Below are 27529 nucleotides of genomic sequence, written 5' to 3'. Positions count from 1 at the left end.
GCCAAATGCACAGGAAAACCAGAGGTCTAGAAGTCAAGCTATATGCATAATCGCCTCTTAACATGGTTTCTCATATTCAGAGCTAAATGAGGAATCCCTGGACCTCCGTGTTGGCTAGTATTAGATATCTCATTTACTTTGTACACACTCAGCTAATCTGCTCTAATGAATTCTGCCACCCCAAGCCAGATCCAGATGACTTTAAATTATTACTATTTCCTCAGACACACATTTGCTCGCTCATTTGAGGCTCAAATCGGCTGGCTTGAAAGAAAAAAAAAAGAAAAAAAGAGCAGCCTGTCACTGTAAGATACTAATAATTAAGGCTTTGAGATGATTAGTTTATCTCACCACACTTACCACCTCTTTTCTGTTGTAACCAAAACTAATAAGGGTTTCCAAGTTTTAAAAAACAAACTCTAAATAAGTAATAAATGACAGAAATAATGAACAACTGAACAAAATTGCTGGTGTAGGAAGATAAATGTGTCTTTTGATGAAATAACGATCATCACGATTTTGACATTAGTAACTCGGCGTGCTGCTTAGTGATATATTACACCACTAAATTATACCTTTAAAAGTTCCAGTTGTCTTTGACATGGAGTTGTCACATATATAATTAAATTGGTATTAACTGTGGGGTGGGTGATATTGCTTTGCAGCGAAGAGGATGTGGGTGACGTTTAATATATCTTGGTGACTTAAGCCCAGTCATATCATATTTACTGAAAGTTATTGATGTTGGACGAAATTGATGTTTTTAGGACATCAAGAATTACAACATACGTAACTCTATAAAACCTACAGTATCATATGATACACGCGTTTCCTAACTTATTATTATGAATAAAACTTGTTGCACAAAATCATCTGGATCGTACTTGTAATTGTAATTGTACTGTTGCTGGGAAATCATAAGACTAAACCTGTACAGTTTAGCAGCATTCAGGTAGTAACTGATCACATGTAAATAGTTTACGGAAGATTTCAAAAGTTTTGTTCTTGATTTAGTTAACAAAGTAAACTGTTCATTATTTTTCTGATTCTTTTTTTATACTTATATAAACATAACATTTCTCTTTTAAAATGTCATTCTTTTATTTTTTTAAATTGTGCTGTGTGCTATCATTTAGCTTTAAATATTTACAATATAGAAGGGCCTTGTAAATATCAGGGAACTTCTCAGTTAGTTGGTTGACATAAGTACTGTGCATGTTATCACTGGTTATGGCAATGTCATTGCTGTTGTCATGTTTATTCTGAATTAATTCATTAAATTGTCATAAACAAGTAAGGCCAAAAGAAACCTAAAGGCAATCCAACAGTAGTAATATAAAATCATCTATTAATAGATAACATTGTAATTTATAATGTTTTGTGTATGGTGTTATACTGACAGTTACATAATTTGTCTTGGTATTCTCCTGTCCAGGAGAGCAGATGAAATTTAGCTCAGTAGCTAATTCTATTGCAGTTTTCAGTTTTCCATAGTCAAAAAACTAATAATAACATTAATACTACTAATGCAACTACTACTACTGCTACTACAACAACAACTACTTCTACTACTACTACTACAACTACAACTACAACAACAACAACAACATCAACAACAACTACTACTACTACTACTACTACTACAACAACAACAACAACAACAACAACTACTACTACTACTACTACTACTATTAATACTACTACAACAACAACAACAACAACAAGAACTAACACTACTACTATTACTACTACTACAACAACAATTACTACAACAACTACTACTACTATTACTACTACTACTACTAATAATAATAATAATAATAAAAATATTAATATTGAGCAGCACGGTGGCGCAGTGGGTAGCACAATGTTCTCACAGCAAGAAGGTTGCTGGTTTGAGCTCCGGCTGGGTCAGTTGGCATTTCTGTGTGGAGTTGTAGTTCATGTTCTTGCCATGTTTGCGTGAGTTGCCTCTGGGTGCTCCAGTTTCCCCCACAGTCCAAAGACATGTGGTATAGGTGAATTGGGTGTGTGTATGGTATAGTGTGTATGGATGTTTCCCAGTGATAGGTTGCAGCTGGAATGGTATCCCCTGCATAAAACATGCTAGATAAGTTGGTGGTTCATTCCACTGTGTCGACCCCTGATTAATAAAGAGATTATGATGAGTTCAGACTGCATGATCAAAGTAGTCATTCACCGATGTTTTCACACTGCATGACTATCTGGGCTAGCGTTTTGTTGCTGCTGTTTACACTGCAAGATGGATTGGCGACAGGGGCTTTCACATTGCATTACTTTACAATTTGAAGAATCGCTGACAACTTCATCCAAACTACGTCTCACAGGCAAAAATACGTATATCTTTTGTTATTAACTACATAACGAGAAAGGAGCCTTTAATGGGGAGAAAATATACATATTTGCTCACCTGAAGGGAATTAGCCATTTCTCCTCAACTTTCCTTTTTAACTTTCTGTATGAAACATCAAACAGACACGGGTGCACCTGTCAAACCTCAACTCCACTTTCCTGGGTCTAAATAAACCGAAAATGAGCGATTTTAACTTCTCCCTCAACCTCCCGCCGGCCTATAGGTAAACACACACACACACACACGCACACACACACACACACACACACACACACAAGTGGATGCTGCTCTCTCATTGGCTGTAAGCGATCGCCTATGTTATTTTAAGTTAAAACTCATTTCACATGGCATGATTTAAATCGCAGACAGCTCCAGATATTTAGCATGCCAAATATCTCACAGGCACTGGCGACTCATCAGCAATTCTCTCAGACTTTGGTAGTTCACACTGTGTGATTGTCATCATGTGCACAAGCACTGATTTGCCTGTGATTTCAGACATTTGTCGGCGATTTCTCAAAACCTGTCGGCGAATCAAAATTGGGGCTAAAATCATGCAGTCTGAACTCTGAACTGTGTGGAGTTTGCAGGTTTTCCCCATGTTTGTGTGGGTTTCCTCCGTGTGCTCCAGTTTCCCCCACTAGTCCAAAGATATGCTATAGGTGAATTTAATATACTAAATTGGTTGTAGTGAATGTGTGTAAATGATTGTGTTTGGGGGTTTCCCAGTGATAGGTTGCAGCTGGTAGGGCATCAGCTGCGTTAAACATATGCTGGAAAAGTTGGTGGTTCGTTCCGCTCTGGAGACCCCTGATTAATAAAGAGACTAAGAAGAAAAAAAAAAAAAACATTACAGACAACAATTCCACATGCAAGTTGTAATCAGTGACAAGCTACATTTTGTAATCTACCCGGTTTGATTTGTAAAAAATATTAAAATGTACTGGATTAAAGCAATTTAGATTTTTCTTGATTATCCATGTACAGTATCAGTTTTAGATGAATGTGACAATGTAAACATCTCAGAATAATAATTGTTTTGTATTGCATCTTAAATGATCAACTTATTTAGCTATACTGTATTGGGCTTATTGATTTACTTAAACTATTAGAACTTCATTTTACATTTTGGCCATAGAAATAACGTCTGCACAAAATATAGTTGCTCAGTTTGGACCTTTGAATATATTGTAGGTGGGTTTTTTTCATTGAGTATGAGCACATCATTTCACAGCCCACTAAAGCTTGGTGTATCAAATATGTACAAAAATATTCTCATATAGCAGTTTTTAAAGGGTTATAAAGGCAAAGAAGGTCAATATACACTTAATAAAGGTCAATGCAAAAAAAATCTCAATTAAAAGGGCAGACATTAACATTATTCGCTCACTACAGCTAACAGAACTACAAATTGAGAGAGAGAGAGAGAGAGAGAGAGAGAGAGAGAGAGAGAGAGAGAGAGAGAGAGAGAGAGAGGGAGCAAATGAGAAAAAGCCAGAGAGATAAATTGCTGAGCACATTCAGTACTAGTGGCACCCCCGCTGGAGGCATAATAAGCAGAAATTATATTGATGAAATTTCCTGACATTATGACAATACAAATGAGCTTGTTGCCTCAGAATCTGTGCACACTAAATAAATCATTTAAGTAAATAGGTGGTTTTGCAATTAGGCACAAAGCCCACCCCTATTTAGCAACAAAACAGAAAACTGATGTTATTTGATATAAATAAGCAATTTAGGCATCAGTGTTTCTCGTCTGCCAGTGCCACAGGCTAAACAAGATTAGCATGCTAATCATTTGAATGATAATGTGGTGATGCCCTCAGCTGTTGGAATAAATTGGGAGACATTGCTCATATAAGAGCATTCTTATCACCCTGGAAAACATGAGCAATTGTGTTTTAGTTTGCCATTTGTAAAAGAAAAAAAAGAAAAAAGAATGGAACTGCCATGCAACAATGTTTGAATAAGTTTGCTCATTCTAACCTTGGTACTCTATGTAAAGTATCAAAGTATCAGAGTCTCAAAATCTTTTTGACCATAATATTTGTTAAGTTACCTTATTCAGACTTGACATATTTTAAAATAATGTTATAGAAGTACAGTCAATTTAATAGGTTGTGTTTATTTCAATTTTTTAAAAATAAATGTAAATATTAAAAAAAAGTTTTTAACAAAATAAGGTGTAACAAAGATAGGTACTTGATACAGTATTTATAGTGCTTAAAAAATAAGCAACGGTTCATTCTATTTTTTGAGCAACAATAGTTTATTTTCTAATTATTCATTCATTCATTTTCTTTTCAACTTAATCCCTTTATTTATTGACGTTGCCACAGCGGAATGAACCGCCAACTTATCCAGCATATGTATTACGCAGTGGATGCCTTCCAGCCACAACTCAACACTGGGAAACAAACATACACATTCTTTCACACACATACACTACAGCCAATTGAGCTTATTCAATTCACTTATGCCACGTCTTTGGACTGGAGCACCCAAAGGAAACACACGCGGACACGTGGTGAACATGCAAACTCCATACAGAAATTCCCCAGAATGCTAACCACTGTGCCACCGTTTTTACTTTAAACAATCTGTAAAATAATAATAATAATAATAATAATAATAATAATAATAATATTAATAATAATGTATTAATAAAATAAATTACATGAATATGCATCACAATATTATTAATATTATTATTGTTATTAAAATTTTTGTTGCTGTTATTATTATTATTAGTAGTATTAGTAGTAGTAGTAGTAGTTGTTGTTGTATTTTACTTTAAATATTCTGTATTATTTTAATGATAATAAGAATGATAACAAAAAAACAACAACAACAACAATAATAATAATAATAATAATAATAATAATAATATATTAATAAATATACATTAAATTAATATACATCATATTATTATATTATTATTATTATTATTATTATTATTATTATTATTATCACATTATTATTATTATTATTATTATTATTATTATTATTATCATTCTTCTTCTTCTTCTTATATTATTATTATTATTATTATTAGTAGTAGTAGTAGTAGTTGTTGTTGTAGTAATTGTTGTTGTTGTAGTAGTAGTAGTAATAGTAGTATTGTTAGTTCTTCTTGTTGTTGTTGATATTATTAGCAGTAGTAGTTGTTGTTGTATTTTACTTTAAACATTTTGTATAATATTAATATTAATAATTTATTAATAAAGATATATTACAGTAAAATACATTACATTATTATTATTATTATTATTATTATTATTATTATTATTATTATTATTATTATTGTTGTTGTTGTTGTTAGCAGCAGCAGTAGTAGCAGTAGTAGTAGTATTTGTTGTTGTAATTTATGTAAGCATTGTTTTAATTAAAATAATAATAATAATAATAATTTAGTAATAAAGATACATTACAGTAAAATACAAAATAATAATAATAATAATAATAATAATAACAATTATTATTATTATTATTATTATTATTATTATTATTATTATTATTATTATTATAAATACTACTACTACTGAACAAATTGGTTATTTAAATACAAATTCATGTAAATTATACAAATTTGTTATTCACTACACAGAGCAGCCTCCGCTATTTTGTAAAAGGGCAGAGTCCCATTTCTTTCTCTGATTAAATTGACCAATCGGTGTTTCTGTTACCTCCGAAGTGGCTTCGTCGACCCAATAATGAGGCTCTATGTTCAAAATGCGGAAATGCAGAAGACAACACAGTACCGTCATGCTTTCACTTGTTTTGTTCGCTAAAATAATAGCTTTTCCAATGTCGTCCGTCGCGTCTTACGATATGTTGCTTTAAGCTTTCATATTGTGGCAGAGAATTATGCGGTCCGCCAGAATCGCGATTTTGTTGACTGACTAGCGTTAGCTTTAATATGTACAGTGGACTTCTGCCGTCTGGTCTCACCGAGGCTGATCTGAGCTCTGATGATGCTGATGAAGGAGAAACAGCAGAAAAGACAGACGAACACCAGTCGCATCAGTCAGGCACCGAGCCTCATTCAGCTTCTGCACAGGTTGAATGTAATAACCGGAAATCTGACGTTCATGATGATGCATTAGAGGAAGATTGTCTTCCTGGAGTCTCCTTGGATATGTGGAAAGTACGTTACTGACTAACGTTAGTATACCTAGTATAATCACAAAAAAAGCAAGTCGCGTTCAGTTTAATCACCACTTATATTTTATTATCATTATTTATGCCAACAAAACTGCTGACAGCTGTGTGTGCGTTTGTGTTTATCACCACAGAAGTTCAAAGATCTCCAAAGAGCAAAACATGACCAGAGTTTGAGGCCACCACAAATCAAACGGCAAAGGAAAAGGCGCCATAAGAAAGGTGATTATAGCAGGGTTTCTTCTTACTACCCGCTAATGTCCTTCTTTTACACTATTTTTATTTCACTGTTGTTTCATTCAGTCCTTTCATATTCTTTTCGGCTTAGTCCTTTTATTAAACTGGGGTCGCCACATCGGAATGAACCGCCAACTTATCCAGAATATGTTTTACGCAGCGCATGCCCTTCCAGCTACAACCCATCACTGGTTAATACCCATATACTCATTCTCACAATCACTATGGACAATTTTAGCATACCCAATTTACCTATACCACATGTCTTTGGACATGTGGGGGAAACCAGAGCACCTGCACTCTCAGAAGGTACGCTGTACGCGAGCTGTCACTGGGATGGTACCTTTTCAAAAGGTACACATTTGTATCTAAAAGGTCTATATTAATACATCAAGGGCACATATCTGTACCTAAAAAGTACAAAAGTGTTCCTCTTAAAATTTTTAGGTACTAATATATAGTTTTAAGGTACCATTTTGGATACAAATATGTACCTTTTGAAAAGGTACCATCCCAGTGACAGCTCGCGTACCTTTATTTCTGAGAGTGGGGAGGAAACCCACGCGATCACGGGGAAAACATGCAATCTCCACACAGAAATGCAAACTGACCCAGCCGAGGCTCGAACCACCCACCTTCTAGCTGTGAGGCTATCGTGCTGCCCACTGCACCACCCCGTCACCTCACTGTTGTTCATAGTTTTCAGGTTTTGAAACATTTACATTTAAGAATAACGTCTTAATAGAAGTGTGTTAATTTGTATTGCACATACACTCAGTGATGCCAAATATGTACCATGATTGTCCAGATTAAGGGTAAAGTTGTTTTTTTATTCGCACATTCGTTCAATGACAACTAGTGACATGCTCTTTATATTGTTTATTGTGTACTTTGAATATTCAAACTGAAATCACGTGTAAATATGACTTCGAAACAACATGAGTGCTATTTAATTGACTTTAAACAATGTTGTTCTTTGATAGCTGTTGGTTGCTAATATGATTGCACTATTAGAAATTTGCAAACAATACTACTTTTCTGAAATGATATTATCAAGGAGAAAGTCTGAATGAAAATAAAACCCCTGTTACCTCAATGCTGTTTAGTAGGCTTTATAACAGTACTAACATCGTCAACATACAGTGCTATTACTTTTGAAGAACAACATGATTTTACTCTGTCATATATAAAGTAATGCCTATGCATGTGTTCTTAGAAACATTGTTTTGACATATTTTGTTTTCATGTCTCTAACAGGTGGGACAGAGAATTGCAGCTCTGAACAGAAAAGGTATGATGTTCAATGAGGATTTCCAAACCAGAGCAGTCATTTAGATAATCACCAATTATTCAGAAGTTCATATGAGAGAGAGAAAGAGAGAGAGAGAGAGAATGAAATGTATTACTCTAAACAGCCTTTAGAAAATGGTATCCATTATTTCAGCACTGATGTGAATTGACTGAAATCTTCATATTGATGTCAGGACATTCAATTCTCTGTACATTTTAGCCTATACAAAATGTATAGGCTAAAGATGATCTCAGGTGTTTTCAGTCTTTAGATCCTATAAACCCTCAAACAGAATCATACTTGTTTAAAGATCCTTTTTCTAAAATGTAAAGTATCTTACAAAAAGCTTCAGTTTACTATGAATATACATGTTTTTATTGATTTACACATTTATTGTTATTTTATTTTATCTTTTCATTTTATTTTATTTCATTTATTTCATTAAATCTAATTTGTTTGTTTATTGTAATTACATTTTACATTATTTATTTATTAGATTTGTTTTATAATTATACATTTATCACAATTATGACTTTATTTAAATAATTTTTTTTAATTCCTATTTATTATTCCTATTATTTAAGTTTTATTTGAAAATTTTTTTAAAGCATTTTTTTTCTCCAAACATTTCCATTGATAAACTTGCACTTAGCTCCGTGGGGTTTTCTTGGGGACCCTTGTTTTAAAAATAGCATTATATATTATATATATTTTATTCTAATGATTTGTTTAAAGTGACTGTTTTATTTAAAGGATCTTTGAATCATTATTTGATGATTTGATTTGTTCTGAAATGTAATTATATACTTTTTCTAGTTTGATCTGTTGCACAAACTGTTGTTTGTTTTGTTGAACTGTTGTATAAAATAAAGATCACATTAGAGATCACATGCACATGCAGACTTTTTAGTTGTTGTTTGTGTATGTGTGTGGTATAACATACGTTTGTTTTATAGTCTGAGTCTGATAGGCTATAATTTCCAACACAGTGAGTGACATTTACAATATCACCATAGAATATTATCATATTATCATCAGAACAGCTTGAAATATCTAGTAGTATGGGATCTGTATTTCCTTCCTTTTGCAAAAAAGTTCATTAAAGTTGCTTACACAAAGTACAAACTTTTTTGGTTTAGCTTGAACTGCTGTAACTTTTTATTTTTTTAAAATTGTTATATAAAATAAACATCACATTAGGGATCGCATTCACATGCGTTCAATGTAACTTAAATATTCATTCATTTATTCATTCATTTTCTTTTCAGCTTAGTCCTTTTATTAATCAGGGTTCCCCACAGCGGTATGAGCTGCTAACTTATCCAGCATATGTTTTACGCAGTGCATGCCCTTCCATCTGCAACCCATCACTGAGAAACACCCATAGACTCTTGCATTCACATCCACACATACACTACAGCCAATTTAGCTTATTCAGTTCACCTGTAGCGCAGGTTTTTGGACTGTGGGGAAAACCCATGCAAACATGGGGAAACATGCAAACTCCACACAGAAATGCCAACTGACTTAACCGCAACTCGAATCAGTGGCCTTCTTGCTGTGAGGCGACAGCGCTAACCACTGTGCCACTGTGTCGCTATACCTTAAATATGTCTATATATAAAATATGAGTGAGTGAGAGGCAATCTCAGCAATGTCAAATCACATATTATTTGAACAACACTTTCAATATTACCACAGACACTCAAATATTGCACACTCCTAGTTTGTAACTGCTTGAGATTTGGCATGGACCGGTATATGATTCTGACGGTATGAAAATATCACGATATGATGATGTTGTGATTACTGCTCTAAAATATATCATTTTAAAATGTCTGGGTAAAAAACAAAAACTTTTGTACCCCTTTGAACACAATATATTTTATTTTGAGAAACTTTTAAAATATTTTGGAGCAATAAACATGTCAGGCTCAATAATTCAAATGAATTATTGACTTTTGCTGTGTTCCAAACAGCATCTTTGGATAGCTTTTCTGCAGGAGATACTGTTATGCTATTAAGAACAACAAATCTTACACATACCTTAGGAATGGTATAGCAAATAATTTAGACAGTTCTAAAATTTTGATTTTCCAAACCGCTGTATTCCTTGAAAACGGTTATTGTCCCATGCCTAATTAAAATATTTGGTATTGTGATCTGTAGTTTTGTCTTACTGTATGATATTTTTCTTATATACAAAGTTCACAACTATATGTTGCTAAGTGTTTTAGTTTTTAATTTAAATGTTGGATTGAAAAAATCCTGTATTCCAGAACAAATAGAACATGTTGAGTACCAGAGTCTTCATATTCGACACCTCCTGCCTACCTATTTCACTAAGCACACATATACTGTATATACTGTTTCCATAATCCACCTGTTCTAGCAAAAAGGATGTGTACAGAAATAATTGAATCTCCCAAAGTATACATGGTATGCGTTCGAGTGAATGGTAATAATAAACAGAAGGACTTGTCATTCTGTGTCTTTGCCCAGGGAGCCTGAAGAGAAACGGAAGGAGCACTGGAAGGAGCTCACGCAGTATTTTGGCATCAGTGATAGATTCAAGCCGCCTTCATGTAGCAAACCTCCTCTCATGGTAACAATGATTTCCACCATCTTCCTCTGCCACTCTGTGGGTGTCCTAATTCCACTCAGATGCTGAACGTGTTTTTATCCCACTGCCTCTCTCTCTTTTTCTTTCTGTGTTCTCTGACTTCTGTATGTGTAACTCGTAATTGTTTCCTCTATCAAATGTGGAAGACAGAGTGAGGAGGCGTCTTTTCTTCTGCGTGACACTGAGCATAACAGAATAGATCATATTATATTTAATGATGAGATTACCTTAATCTTGACATGAGGATGTAGCTGCTCTGTCTGTTCTGGTTGGTGTTTAATATCTCTTATGTGAGGTGGATTTTTCTGCATTGAAAGCCACAGCACAATGGACTCCAGAGCTCTCTGTAATGCTGTAATTCAGTGATAGGGAGGGGAATGTTCGCAAATCAAATACACCGGACAGCTTGTGTAACAAATATGACATTAGGATTTTTTATCCCACTCAGAAGCTGAAAAGGCATGGTGTAAACAGTGTAATGAACAGCATATGCCTTTATTTGTCTTTTGTAAATGGACCTGCTTTTTTATGATTTAATGTTAACTTCTTTTTAGATTCACATTTTAATGGAGATGTTGCCGTACAATTATGGTTCTGTGGACTTGTTTGTTTAATAGTGCTGGCTTTGTTATAAATGAATACATCATTTAATGTTAGTTTTTGAATATTCAACTTTTTCAAACTGTGCTTAAGCATTTATCCTATTAGATGTAAAAATAGATGTAAAAATGTGATCATTTTTAACATGGTTAACTTATGTTTAATGACCACTTAAATTTATGAATTATAGTTAAGTAAAACATCAATTTTGTTTAATTTTTTGAAATGCCACTGACATTTCTTTCTATTCCTTCTATTAAGTGCCATGCTTTCAGTAGGGCTGGGCGATTTGGCCTAAAATCAAAATCTTGGATTAATTGAACATTTTAACTCGATTACGATTAATGAATGATTAGTTTATTTATTTTGCCTTCCCAGTTCACTGATAAGTTTTGTACAGAAAATATGCTCTCATAGTAAAAGTGAGTTTTTTGAATGAAAGTTGCATTACTTGATTTTAAAATAATTGAAGGAAACGCACACTATCATACACCCGGTGCAGTAAGGTGTAAGACCTGTGCAACCCTAATTTTCCCATTTTCCACAACGTTGTTTAAATAGCAAATCCATTTGCGCCACTCTGTGGATTTATGGGTGTTCAGGGGTCCGTTCTTCGTACGTGGATTACTCAGTTAGCTGGATTCGGATATTGACGATTTGACACGATCCAGGATTGTTTCGTTCTTCAAAGCTGATCCGAGAGTTGTTGTCATAGCAACAGTTCTGCTAGGTCAAACCTGATCGGCAGGTTCAATTCATATAAACAGGATTAGATCAGCTCAGTTCAAGCAAAGATAATACAGAAAGTATGTTCCGAATTCTGATATTTTCTTACAGTAGTAGTTATATACACTTGGGAAAATGGTACGTATTTTTTAACTATATATATAAAGTTATAGTCATTAATAAAATAAATAAAGTTATACATATTAATAAAACTTATGTAATCTGCACCCTCGAAATGAAATTACAAAGACTGCCACCTGGTGGTGCAAAGAGAAAACTTATTGATATGAACTTTTTAGATCGCTTTAGTACAAATTGTGTATAATAGAAATGCACAATATGTGACTTTTTAAAGCAATAATACATTTTAGCAGTCATAAACATGTTTTGATAGGTAATATGCCAGAGATTTGATGCTTCACAAAAGTTGCAGACGCCATTACCAATATGAAAATGCTTTTGTAAACAACCAGTTATTCTTTACACCGATTAAAAAACAGCTACTATAATAAAGAAAATCTTTTCTATATGTAGAACTAAATACATTGATTTGCATTGAAATACATGATGAATACTTTTGACACATGAAAGTGTAAAGCCTGCAGCTCACAACAAATGTGGAAGGTTATTGCGTGTCATATTTAACAAACCGTTAACTGCTAATTTGCTAATTTTGCTCACATGGATAATTGAATATTAATCAGATGATGTCATTACGCTGCTGTGCCGTCAGCCAATCGTTGCATTGCTGATCATGATTTTGAGGATCGATAGATCTGTCCTTCACAACACATGCAGCGATCTCAGATCAGTTCATCCAGACATTCTAATCTGATTCGCGAACTTGTTTAAAGAACCAAATTAGTGACAGATCAGTTATCAAGATTTAAAGATCCAGGATCTGCCAAATAATCTTAGATCATTTAAGAGAGGTACGAAAAACAGATCCCAGGTCTAGAAGGGAGGTGTGTTAAGGGGCATTGTTGGCATTGCTATTTTGAGGAACTAAAATAGATTGTGCAATAAACCAGCTGAAAGTAGGTTTAAAGTCCATCGCAGAGCGATTTAGTTGTGCGCCTCACTTACATATTGCTTAATGCATACAGTATGTACAGCAATACATAAATACATTTACAAATGAAAAAGAAATAAAGGATTCGAATAATACAAAAATGATTATTTTTTTCAAAAATCACTGTCTTCATGCCTTCTTCATCTCGGGGGGCTTTTTCAGTTTATTCACAACAACTTGCTTTTGTGTCATGTTGTTATTATTATTATTATTATTATTATTATTATTATTATTATTATTATTATTATTATTATTATTATTAGCAGTATTACTTATTATATGCATATTTATACTAATATTAAAAACAAGCTTAGATTTGTCCACCTGTCAGGTTTTGGACCAAATGGGGCATAGGACGTGTGTTTATAAGTTTTATAAGTTTTATAAGTTTATAAATTTATTCATTTGTTGGAAATAAGAACTGAATTTAGAAATAGTTTTGAAGTAATGTAATTAATGTAATTAAAAAAAAACATAGCTGAAAAAAAAATAGTTGATAGTTTTTAGACATGTTTATATGCATTTTTAAACAACACAATACATGTTTTAAAGATGTACTTTAATAAGATATTGTTAAGAAAAAAAACAATAATAAATAATTCCAGGAAATCTAGGGATTTTTCAGTTGAGGGTAATTTGTCCCACAGTTGTATATACTGTATTATAGACCTTATTTCTTTGCATTAAATGTTTACTGTGCATTTATAATGGCTTCATTTTGCTGGAACATTTGCAGTGTTGCATTTTTCCCATCTGCATGATAAGATATTTGTACACACAGGTTTGTGGTGATTTGGTGTATGTGGAGATTTGTATGAGGTGTGCACAGGTTGGCTTGCATATTTCATCATGTTTTATTTTATACAGTAATACGTCTTTTTACACTATTTGATATCTGAGTTGAGAGCAGAGTATATGGGAGAGTACAAAACGATTCGGAAAAGCTGACTTTGTACATTGCTTCATAATTTAATTTGGTCATGCAGGAAATTCCTGATTAAATTTCCTATAAATAAGTCTCTTTAAGTGCAAAGCTTTGTAAACAGAACTAATTCATTTGTAACTTGAAGCCATTTTTGCACTAATGCCTATTACTTATCATTCAGCAGCATAAACTCAAAACACTTTCTGCAGTTATTTTAATTTGTAAATTGTCATGTAAGCAGAATGTCGGCTATTGCAATTTGTTTAAAGTAGGAAAACTAATTCAATTGTCTGTATCGTTTAACGTTGAGCTCAAATAATTTTGCATTAGCAAGTTAAAATATTGGGTTATTGAGTTAAAATAGTGTTTTGATTATATATATCCGGTTGTCCTGCTAATTTAGACAGCTTCGCTGCTCCGTTCCCCCCCTCATTTTCAAAAGCTGTATCTCTTTTGGATTAAAAATTATTAAAGAGCTGAGCATATGCTGTGAAAATACATTTTAATAGAGTTGTGAGGGCGGCTGATTGGAACGGGTTCTCTGAAATGTTTACTTAAGCAGAATGAGTATTATATGACTGTTATGGAATATAAATGATGTCAGGTTGTTCTTCTTCAATGTAGTGTTAGATACTTCAATGTTTTGTTGGCCATAAGGATCACTCAAAAATGAAAATACTCACATTTTACTCTAAATGTAGTTCTGAGTTTTTTTTTTTTGTGATGAACGAAATGTAAATTTGAATATACACTACCGGTTTTTTTTATTTGTATTTTTTTTAATTAATTTTATTTAATAATTTAAATAAAATATTCTGTTCAAGGCAGAATTTATTAAATGTAAAAAAAGTTAAATTATTAAATACTTAATTATTAAATATTTATTTATTACTTATTGTTTATATTGTTTTGTTCAAATAAAATTATTACTCCAGTCATTATTGCTTTTATTACAATTTTGATTATTATTTTTAAATATAATAATAATAATAATAATAATAATAATAATAATAATAACAACAACAATATTTATATTTATATTAGAGGGATTTTTGAAGGATCTTGTGACTAAAGACTGGAGGAATGAAGCTGAAAATTCATCATTAAAATCGCTGGAATAAATTATTAAATTAAATGATAAACTACTTTTAAACTACTTTTATTTTATAGTGCAATAACATTTTAAAAATTGTTACAATTTGTACTGTATTTTTTTGATGAAAAATATGCAGCCTTGGTGAGCAGGATAAGCTTATTTAAAAATCCTATTGACCCCAAACCTTTGACTGGTAGTGTATATTGTAAAGAATGTTGGTAGCCATTGACTTACACATACACAGTAATGTTTTCCCACTATGGGTGTTAGTGGCTACTGGTTTATGTTCAACATAAAAAAGCAATTCAGTCAGGTTTGGAACAAGTGGAGTAAATGACAAAGAAAACCCCTATCCTTTTAAACAAAACCGGTATAAAGAATGCGTTGGTAAAATATTTGTTTTGGGATTTGCCTTCTGAAGATCCGCAGTACAGCAGACAGAGAGCTCTTCTCCACCAGCTCTGCTTCTTTGATGGAAATATCTAATTAAACACCAACATTTATGTTTGGTAACCTCCTGTGGCTAGACAGATTTTTTGCCTAATATTTAATCAACGGACGATTTTCATTTATGAGAAGAAATCTACATATTTGTTGTAATGGCAATCATATTAAAAAGAATGCCCGAGGGAGTTTTTAAGTTACTCTTTGATTTTTTTCCCTCCTTTTTCTATTTGAAAATCACTTCATTTTATTTCCCTCCTTCTCATCTTCAGTCAGGCCTGGAAAAGAGCATAGAGAGTGCCATCGCTGAAGGGGACTATGGGAAGGCGGAAGAACTGAGTGACAGCCTTGCTACTCGAGAGGTATGTTGCCCAGATAAGCCATCTCGCGGGGCGCTCCGACTGTGACAAATTGAGCTAATGGGTCTGCGGACATTTTGCCTGCAAAGACACAGAGGCTACAAACACACTCGCTCACACACATTTCGTCGGAATTGGGCGGAAAGTCTTGCAACCCTTTTACACTGAAGTTAATGGAAAGCCCTCCCCCAGTTTGAAGTACGGCAGTGTCTATAGAACTTTCGGTTCTGCCTTTTAATGAAGGCTACAATGCTTTCAACCCGAGTGCTAAAACATTTTCAAGGTGCCAGTTTTACACCTTTGAAGTGGGCTCATACCTAAATACAGTGCCTGCAGTTTTAAAAAGACACGTTTTAGGAGTGCACGTAGGATCAAGCGTTTCCAAGCTAATTTGGCAGAAAATATAACATTCGCACAGCTGTAATTGCAGTTAAAAAGACATTCAACTTTTCTGAAGTTGGGGCAATCATAGCGGGCAATATTTTTCAGGCTCGCAACTTTGATTCAATGGAATCTGAAATGCATTCCGCTAAACTCCGGCCTAGGCTTTGATTCCAGCATTACTGCATGGAATTGATGTTCACTGGCGACCTTAAATAGTTTAATACTAAAAAGGTTTGGGTTTTTGCTTCCACTACACTTGCTTGTATATTTGCCGATTTAAAGCATTAAAACAAAATATTTAGCAAACATTGCATGTGTAATTTTTAAAGTTATTTTAGTATCATGTAACTTTAGTGCTTTTGAGTCATTTTTATCTTTGTTTAATGCTTTTTTTATTGGAATTAAGCTTTTATTACATTGATAGTGTGTTTATGTCCCTTTTAATAGCTTTTCGCATTTTTATAGTACATTCTTGTCTAAAATTGATTATAGTGATCATCTATATGCATGTAGCTGCTACTTTATCAAGTAAACTTCTGTTTATCACGCAGCAATACGCTTTGTCACAGCTGCAGATTCACAGACCCATCACTGTATTTTGTACAATTCCTTACATTTTTATATCAAAGGTGAAAATTACATTTGTACTTATTTACTTTAAAGGCTCGATTTGGGTAAACTACCATCGCATCTTTCTAATTTGCTAACATTTCCCATAAATAACCAATGCACTAGATTTGGTTCCTGTATTTGGTTAACAGTCCCAAGGGTATTGGCAAATGTGCTTTTTCCTTTTATGCTCCCATGGAGCTTGGAATGACCTCCACAATTGGCTTAATCTTGACACATTTCTGACTCTGAGTATATTTAAACATTTTCTATATAATGTCTTAAAGAACACCTGTAATTGTTTTTATGGTCTGATCTTATTTTTACGAATGGTGATTTTGTTATTTTGTTTTCTGTTCTATTTTTTTTTTTTTATGTGTGTGAAACTTTGTGCTGTTATCTTGCAGGTCTCACTAGAAGAAGAGATGGTACTGTCTCAATGTGATCCCCTGGCTAATACATATGTATATGTATATAAGTATGTATATATTAGTGCTGTCAAAATTAGTGCATTAACGCATGCGATTAATTTGAAATAATTAACGTGTTTAAAAAATTAATGCAATTAAGGCAGTTGCAGTTTTTTTTTTCCTGTTGTAGCTGTGGTTTGTTCAAAATGCAAAGAAATATGGATAAGGCCAAGGAAGCACTCTTTTAAGGCAAGTTTAAGTATAAAATAATTAATGTCGCATTCAAGGCTCTCTAGCGTTTCCTCTAGAGTTTCATCTAATTTCGTATGTTTCATTTTTAACTTTCGACTTTTGTTTTAATGGAATTTGATACCCATGGCTAACGGAAAGAAAAATCTCCACATTTCGTGACTCATTGGTCCTTTAAGGTAATCAAAAATCTTTTTTTTTACATGGTAGACTCTTAATAAGAGTATTATCTTAATCATATTAAAAGCAGAGTATTGGTGTCCATGTAAATCAAGTGCCAGATGAAGTCGCAAGCTGTCAAAGTCAGCACATTCCTCTGCCTTTCAGCATGCGCCCTCCAAGGTTTCATTGAGTTTGATGTGTTTCCCGCTTTAACGCTAATTTTGTAAATTGTCTACTTCACATTGTTGTGTCAGAATTCTTGTGAAATACAGCCATACTTCAGGACGCTTAGTTTAAGCAAATTTGATAAACGCGATCATGCGGGTGGAATCTGAAGGGAGTCGCTCCGGCTGCGCTGTCCTGCGGTGTGTGTGTGTGTGTGCGCGCTTTGGTGTGACACAACGCGTACCTGTATGTGCCATTGATGTACCGCTTGATGCTTCTTACGTCCTTGTCGCAGCACCAGTGGCCACAAAATTAGCCACTGAAATGCATATACTGATTCCGTAATCCTGCTTGTGATCCTACCTGTTCTCACTCTCAGCTCACATCATTCAAAACAAAAGGTCCACATTGTCCCTCGATAATGTCAACAGACTGGACTATCTTAGCAACTGTCTGAATGTAAAGGAGGACTAAGAAAAATAGTTTCTAATTAATGTTCTCAACTCACAGCAATACAACTTTTCAATGAGTACAATTGTTTGTATTCAATACTTTATTATTATTATAATTTTCCATTTTCCATATTTGCAATGCCTGTATTTTGGCATTTTTTGCAGTCCACTTAGAATCTACCTTGGAAATCTTTTTTTTATTTTTTATATTGGCATTGATTGTTTTGAAATTCAAATAGCACTAACATGCCTGTGTTTTTATTACTGTGTTTATTTATTTAAATCTGTGTTACAAGTTAAACAAAAAATGTAATAATGAATTATATTTTGAATTAAAAAAGTTTTTGTCTTCTGTTTACATTAATTTTACATTTGAATAGCCAAAATGACAAGTTGCAGTCTTTTTAATGTGAGAAATTGCAATTATATAAAAAAAGTGTGATTAATTAGTAATTTTTTTAAATCGATTGACAGCACTAATATATATTTTATAATATAATATATGTATGTATGTATGTATGTGTGTGTGTGTGTGTGTGTGTGTGTGTGTGTATACTGTATATATATATATATATATATATATATATATATATATATATATATATATATATATATATATATATATACATGCATACATACATACATACATACATACACACATACATACATACATACATACATACATACATACATACATTTTGGCTGGAATAAAAGCAGGTTTTAATTTTTTAAAACCATGTTAAGGTCAAAATTATTAGCTTCTTTTTTCGATAGTCTACAGAACAAACCATCATTATAGAATAACTTGCCTAATTACCCTATCCTTCGTAGTTAACCTAAAAAAAAGCCTTTAAATATCACTTTAAGCTGTATAGAAGTGTCTTGAAAAATATCTAGTCAAATATTATTTACTTTCATCATGGCAAAGATAAAATAAATCAGTTATTAGAAATGAGTTATTAAATATTATGTTTAGAAATGTGTTAAAAAAATGTTCTCTACTTTAAATAGAAAATTGGGGAAAAATTGACAGGGGGGCTAATAATTTAGTGTTTATGATTGTGTGTATATATATAATTGATTCTGCAAATATTTTTCTTTCTTTCTGCATATGTTGTTGTTGTGTATATTTATAGCAATGAAGTAGCTTCATTATTTGATGATATATAGCATAAAGTGCTAATTAACCTTCTGTCATTAACTTTATATGTAGGCAACTAAATGGTTTGTATGACTCACTCTGTAAACCCCTTTATGTCGTTGTAATTGTCTTTTTACGGTTTATTGCTGTATACCTATTCCTGGCTTTGGTGTTTTGAAATGTGTTTTTCTCTTTCTGTGATAATTAATTTCTATTAAGATTAATTTTATAGTTTTATTGTGGATAAAACGGTCTCAGGTCATGGTTCGATAAAGCTCTCCCATCCATCTAATTGCGAGAAGCAGCATTAATCGTGTTAACCTCAAATATTTTAGTTTACGTAATCAATTACAGCTTCTGTTTCTCTTGGTGTAAATGCGTAAATAACACCATTTACTCCACACTAATGAAATCATATATCGATGCTGTTGATTGTTGATTTGAATCCGTTCAAAGCAGGTTGATAATCATGCTCATAACAAGCGTAGCACCAAGGGAACAAGCATTAAATAGCTCAGTAATGCCAACAACAGGCCCTCGGTTTAGCCAATTTTCTTTGGAGAGTCTTTACGCTGTAATCCATACAGATGCCACTCACGCTTATCTCCGGAGTATCTGTGTGGTTTATCTTATTTCGGTCCCAGGTAGACGAGACGTAATAACAATTTCTTTGGAACCCTTCTCGGAAACATTGTACCATTACATGGGCTTCATTGTGATGCCGATTTGTCTTTGTTGTTTTGTTTGGATGAGAATAGCAGATTTAAGCATTCCTTCACAGACAGTTTATCTAGACTTCAAAAGCAGGTAAAGCAATTCTGAGATGCCATCATGCTGTCTAAATGCTTGCAAATTAAATCTTTAAGGTAAGACTCTACAGGTAAAATCATTGATTTTGAAACAGTTTTTCACTTTTCATAAAGTTTTAGTGTTTCTATTAAAGGAAAAAAAAATACGCTTGTAAATGTTTGCCAATTATTTTTTTTCTCCGGCACTGTGTAAGTGCTCTTGTAGTGAAGGTTTTTGACTTCACAGGTTTATTCATATCTATGTTCTGAAAGAACACTGTAAAAATTACTGTAGTTTCAACGTTAAAAAAAAAAAAAAAAAAAAAAAAAAAAAAAACACGGTAAAAATACTACAGTGTCTCCTGGTTAACAATATTTAGTTTCTTTAATATAAACAGGTAATAACCGTAAATTGACTTTACCAGAATTTGCTGCATAAAACTTCACTTATATGCCTTTTTACTGACTTATCTGTGGTTCTTTTTATTATTTTTTTTCTTATCAGTGATGTACATTAAAGTTTTATGTTAGATCTAATGCTGATAAGTCATGTTTATTGGATTTATTTAATTGTATGTGTGTTAACATGATGTCTTTAGTAGTTGTTTCATTGGCACTGAGCACCTACTGTATACAGTGCTCAGCATAATTGAGAACACCCTATTTTGAAAATGAATATTCTTATCCATTTCTCAGTGCATATAGGCAATGTATTTTTGTGCATTTAAACAAAACAGATTTATTAAACAGATATATTTATTAAAATTACATTTTTGTCACTTAACATATTTGGAAATTGAATGATAATACAATTAAATTTAATTTAGTACAATTAAATACAATTTATTAAATTACAAACTACAAATTTCAACAATTTTTTATTTTTTATTTTATTTATTTATTTATTAATTTTATTTTTTGCTTTTCTTGATTTTTCCTCTCTTTTAAATTTGTATATAATATTTTTCTATATTTTGTGTGTACTAATTTTTGGACAGTTAGCGCAAGTTATTTTGTTAGATTAGCTCCAGATTTGACTTCAGTACTGACTATTCTAATGTATATGCACAAATAAAATATTGTATAGCTTCCTATTAAAAAATATGAATAAAAAAAAAAAGATTTGTGAGGGGTGTACTTATATATGCTGAGCACTGTACAGTTAATAACCGTATATTGACTTTACTAAGTTGCTGCATAAAACTTAACTTTTATGCCTTTTTAATGACTTTACTGTGGATCTTTTTAGTTTTTTCTTATGATTGATGTACATTAGAGTTTTATGTTAGATCTGATGTTGATAAGTAATGCTTATTGGATTAATTTAATTGTATGTGTGTTAACATGATGGTGTTTGGTAGTTGTGTAAATGGCACTGACCACCTATACTGTATATTGGTTTGTTTCTCTGCTTGCTGGAAAATTGCTGGACGCATTGCTTCATCATATGACTCCCACCTGCTTTTGGTTGTTGTTATCTGTGTAACAAAGGATATAATATGTATATGTGTAGATCGGTGTATATTATAATATAATAATATAAATTAGTGAAATACAGTAGTTTACCATAAAATTATGTTTTTTTTTTTTTTATTCCAGCCAAACTAAAATAAATAATGCTTGAGAAATATTTGAAAAATAATACAAATAAATAAAAGTTACCATAAAAATACTATTTTACAGGAAGGCTAATAAAATTGCTCTCAACTGCATATATATTAAGTTGGACTGCATATAAACAAACCTTCATTCAATGTTTTTTTAGTTTTTATGCTTGAAATTCATGCAAATCAGTGTATATTTAATTAAACTGTACCTAAATTGCATATTTGAACAAGACATTTTTGAAATTTTGTTATAAAAAAATCGTATGCAAATGCAAGCTATTAACTGGCGATATATAGTGATAATTATTACTTTGTTTTAGTCTCGCCTTAAGGGTTTGCGTCAAATAACACTGGTTTGTTAACTGTAACAGTAACTGTAGCAGTCTGCATTAAATGTTTGCAGGTAAAAACACAAACACAAACTGCATGGCTTTCCTCTTTGATTGACTCACCAGGACCGTGTTTGTCACTGAAAGCTTCTTAGAGCATCAGTGGATTTGAGCAGACTTAGCATCCTCGAATCTCTCGCTCAGCCAGACAGATGAGGTTTGCCTCTGACAGAACACTGGCACTCGCTGTGCAGTAATGCCACTGTTAGCTGCTTTATTTGTTCTCTGCTAAATGCTGTACATTACAGTTTTCACCAGGTAATGTGCATTTGTCATCTGCTGGACATCTCTCTAATGCTCTATAGATTGATTCAGTGTCCATCAGAGAGGTTTCTGTGACTGGACCAAGAAAAGACAATATTTGTGTGGGCTTTTTACGCTAACGTTTATTGGTAATTCAAATCGTAACATCGTTTCAGGCCGTGCAATGGTAGTAGAAGATTTTGTTAATTTTTTAACAATTAAACTATTTTAATTGTAGAGATAAGTTATTCTTGCATATTCATGGTTGCTAGTGTAACTACATGTCAAATATAAAAAGGATACATTAAAATGTGTTCTTATACATAATATTTTTTAACCATGATTTTTTTGAAAATACTGACTGAAATGTCATTCGGTAAATAGTTTATATACCAAATAATATTTTCAGGCATATTATAGAACAATAATCATTTGATGGCATTAAAATACTTTTATTTAGTTTAATAAATTCTAATTTGCTTTAATTTCAAACTACTATATGGTTCAGCTAAATGTTAGCAAGTAATATTTAATCAACTACAACTACTACATTTTAATATAGTGACTTATTCTTTTATATATTTATAAGTACAGGTCGGTATAATTACTTTTTTTACTTGTTATACATTGTAGCAAGTAAATATGTTACAATGATATATTTATAAGTACAGGTCGGTATAATTACTTTTTTTACTTGTTATACATTGTAGCAAGTAAATATGTTACAATGAATAAAGATGGAATATTTTTAGTTTAAAACATTAAATTAGACACTTTCATTTAATATGTGTATAAAATCACATACATTTATTGATGCAATAAGCAATTTTTGCCAAGGGATGTTATTTGGAAGCATGGAAACACCAATCAGACACTTTTTGATATCTCTGTTATCATTATCTTAATATAGTAAAACTGTCCTGGAAGATTGTAACATGCTGTTACAATTAAAGTAAGTGAATATATTTTTCAAAATGCAATTTATTCCTGTGACACAGCATAGTTATTTAACTCTTCAGTGGTTAAATGATACTTTGTGCATCATTTTTATATTTATTTTTTTTTTTTTGTTTATGTATTTCACAACAAGGGACAGTGTACATTAATCAATGTTCTCCAATAATGTAAATGTACCCAAATTAGCCCAAAGACTAGTTTTCATTGGTGGTCCCTTAGCCAGATGTTAAAGACCAAACCAATAAAACACAAATTCTATCTAAAAACAATACTCAAATGAACACAAAAATACAACAACAATATCATATAGCCTAGTGTTCACAATGTTAATAACTGATTGTACTGATTTTGTAATCAAGGATTTGTTTTACTCTTCTCAAAAAATCTTTAAATTAGTTGTGATTCTTAATATTTTGGTAGAAACTGGCATTTTTCCAACTTTCTTCAACTGACGTATAGTTATATAGCCTATAGTACAGTAAAGAACAGCATTTAGTTTAAACATTTTTGTAACATTTTTACATGTTTTACTGTCAATGTTGATCAAATTAAAGCATCCCTGAAATTTCCTTGAAAACATCCTACAGTTACTAAATTTAGTTCAAAGATTCACAAACTAGGGCCTGCGAGCCAAAGTTGGCTCGTTGTAACATTTGATTTGGCCCACCATCTGAGAAAGGAGTATGAATGATGGGCTGGGTTGGGGCAAATGATTTTAACATAGATTGTCATTTCTAGTTTAAAATAATCTTGCTTGTTTATTTGTTTTACTGCTGAGTTACAAAAAAGCCAACTGAAATGAAATGATAATTTAAATAATTTAATGTTAATTTAAGTACATAAACAAATAGTTTGTAAAAAGGTATTACGGTCACTCAACAGGACAATGCAGAAAACATCAGCGAACAAATCAAGGCATAATCAAGTGCAGCTTGAATAGCGTAACCCATTCTGTTATAAATGAGATTGATTTTACTCCAATACGTTCATTATGAAAACGTTAAAAATGGTTACTACATTAGTTAATACAAAGTTAAACTAAAACAAAATTAAATATTATTAAATAAATTAGGAAGTACCCATGGGAGCTATATTTACCTTCGGCCCACTAGCCTCGATCTAGTTTGGTTTTTGACCCTTCATAGGAAAAAAAGTTTGGGCACCCCTGCTTTAGTTCATTCTTTGTTTGGCGTTTTATTACTTTCTTTTAGAATATATTAAGAGATAACGAGAAAGGGAAGAACAAAATGTGAAAATGTTGCAATCTAAACTTGAACCTTCATGTCCAATGTGAACATCAGAGCTCAATGTGCTAATATAGGTCACAGCTTTAAACTTTCAGTATAATCTCCTATTTTATTTTAAAAACGTAATCACTATGTACTATCATGCATCACTTCCAAGTGACCTAAATGCAAACTCAAGATAAATGTCGTCCTATTACAATGGTCCTTGGGGGCAATTTGGGTATTAGTGAAGCATTTTATGGGCTAATTTGTAATCCGGCTAGTGTTGATTATCACAGCGCTCCGTGCGGCCGCAGAGAGCTCTGCCCAGGATAAATGTTCATGCGGACACAGCTGTTTGAAATAATGCAATGAACAACTAAACAGTCAATAATCCCAACTGTGGTAAGCCTCAATTTCAAGGCTCTAATAATATTTGTGTCTACCGATATATGAAATGCCATACTTTCTGTAATATGTTTACATGCTAATATGGCGTTAAATTAAAGTGTTTAGAAGTGAACGAGAGTTATATACTAAAGGTCTTGCGATTATTGTTTTGAGCCTCTTGTTTTTGTCCTCAAATTATTTCTGGGCCATAAGTATTTCATTGGTCATTTATTCTTTTTTTCTCCTGCTTCAAAAGTTTTTTGCTTTATATGTGTAAATCTCCTATTTGGGAACGTTTCAATGTAGAGGAATTATTGGTTGCTTTTTTTTTTAATCACATGATTTTCCCCGGTTTCCTTTAATCTGCAAATTAAAGCAATTTGTTAAAACCTTCTTTCAAGTTATCCTAAAAAAGTGTGTGATATGTGGCCTTTCATCTTCGTCTAAGTGTTTAAACACAAATGCGGATAGTAAAGGTTTCTTTGAGATTTTCCTTTCATGAAAGTGCATTCAAATGCTCTGTAGAAGGTTTAACTGTTCTTTTTTTGTTTTTGATTGACAGTGTTTTATTCATTTGTGTGAAAGGTAAAGGCTTTTTAATTGATCAGAATTAAATACAGTATTATCGAATTCTTCACAGCATATCCCAAAAAAAAGAAAAGATCCAGGTTACGGTTCAAAATGCCTTTTACAAAACTAATTGACTATTTTGGATTCAAGAAAGTATTACGCAATTTATTTTGCCATTGTAAACTTTCAAAAGGTCATTTAATTGAGTATTAATTGAGTGTACCAAAATGTAGCAAATTCCAGCGTTCTGGATGTGACATTTGCAGTAAAAACTCAAAACATGAACTCGCATAGGAAGTCTATGTTAACATTATATTGACACATCTGTTTATATTTTCCAAACCTACTAACCGCAGAGTCATGAGATCAGAAAACATATCAATCTGTCATCATTTTTTACATTTTAAATGAGGAAAATAAACATGCATTATGGATATGACTAAAACAGTCACCAAGTTTACAGTCTACATCATTCTTTGTAGAAATTCTGTAAATTAAACTGCACAAACCAAAAGAAACAATATAAACAAAAGAATAAGAGTTGGCTTACTATAGAACCAAAATTACTATTTTATTTGACATTTTAGCATTTGTGAGAAAAAAAGCTTATTATGGTTATTTATGTGACACCTCTCCGTTATGAATGTGACAGATGTGAAATTGGCACTTGTGTGACTTTAGTAAGTGAAATAGAATTGTTTGTAAACTTTGACAGACGCCTTTTTAAATATGTTTAATACAAGTAAAATGCAAGGAAAAATACAAAAAAAAAAAAAAAATTCTAAAAACTCAAACATTTTTTTTTTACATGGCATGGTTGACATTTGCATGGAATTGCTCTATTGCATGAAATTACATTTAATATTTTTACCCATAGATTTTATTTTGGGCCAAAATATATTTTAAATAATCATATGCTGAATATGGTGTCTATGCATTGATACTGCAATATTTTATCAAATAGTGTAATAACTGACAGTAAAAAGCACAATCATTATTAACAGCTACTAATATAAATATGTACATATATATAATGAATACAAATATACAGTTGAGGTCAGAATTATTAGCCTCCCTGAATTATTAGCCCCTCTTTTTTTTCCAATTTCTGTTTAACGGAGAGAAGATTTTGTTCAACACATTTTTAAGCGTAATATTTTTAATAACTAATTTTTTTAATAACCGATTTATTTTTGTCTTTGGCATGATGACAGTAAATAATATTTTACTAGATTTTTTTCAAGACACTTCTATACAGCTTAAAGTGACATTTAAAGGCTTTATTAGGTTAATTTGGTTAACTATGCAGGATAGGGTAACCTTGCAAGTTATTGTATAACAATAACGTTTGTTCTGTAGACTATCGAGAAAAAAATATAGCTTAAAGGGGCTAATAATTATGACTGTAATTTTTAATTTTTTTTAACTGCTGTTTTTCCAGCCGATATAAAACAAATAAGACTTTCTCCAGAGAAAAAAAAAACTAACAGAAATTAAGTTAAAATTTTCTTGCTCTGTTAAACATCATTTGGGAAATATTTATAAAATAAAAAAAATTCAAAAGGGGGCTAATGATTCTGACTTAACCTGTAAATATATGAAATGTAAATATTTCCCCTTTCTGAATACTCTGTGTTTCTAGCTTAAGTTGCCGCCATACCATGAAACGGTGAATTTAATTGACAATAAAAACCAATGGTCTTAAAGATATTAAAGACCATCTAATGACTATTTTTTTACCATGTAATGCTGGCTGAATTACTTCAAACAAGTTGTATAATTTGGAAAAAAAAAGTACCTTAAGAAGCAGCATTTAGATTTAGCCCTTTTCATGTAACCTTTGAACATTATATGAAGCAAATATATGGGTTTTTTA

At 32.1% G+C, this 27529-nt stretch overlaps 1 protein-coding gene across 4 annotated transcripts in view; it reads left to right on the top strand.

Moving 5' to 3' along the window:
* Positions 1–6106: 6106 nt before the first annotated feature.
* The window catches only part of fam204a (family with sequence similarity 204 member A), a 34304-nt gene continuing 12881 nt past the window's right edge, over positions 6107–27529 (top strand). For 2 of the 4 annotated variants that reach the window (XM_073919500.1, XM_073919499.1), the window contains exons 1-5: positions 6107–6524; positions 6673–6760; positions 8033–8066; positions 10569–10671; positions 15825–15914. In XM_073919500.1, coding sequence (XP_073775601.1) covers positions 6297–6524; positions 6673–6760; positions 8033–8066; positions 10569–10671; positions 15825–15914 — 543 coding nt within the window. In that variant the 5' untranslated portion in view covers positions 6107–6296. 4 annotated transcript variants of the gene reach the window in all.

This window comes from Danio rerio, chromosome 13 (genome assembly GCF_049306965.1).
Source record: "Danio rerio strain Tuebingen ecotype United States chromosome 13, GRCz12tu, whole genome shotgun sequence".
Taxonomy (NCBI): domain Eukaryota; kingdom Metazoa; phylum Chordata; class Actinopteri; order Cypriniformes; family Danionidae; genus Danio; species Danio rerio.
Note: the sequence above shows the minus strand (reverse complement) of the source record. Positions and strands in the feature narration are given on the sequence as shown.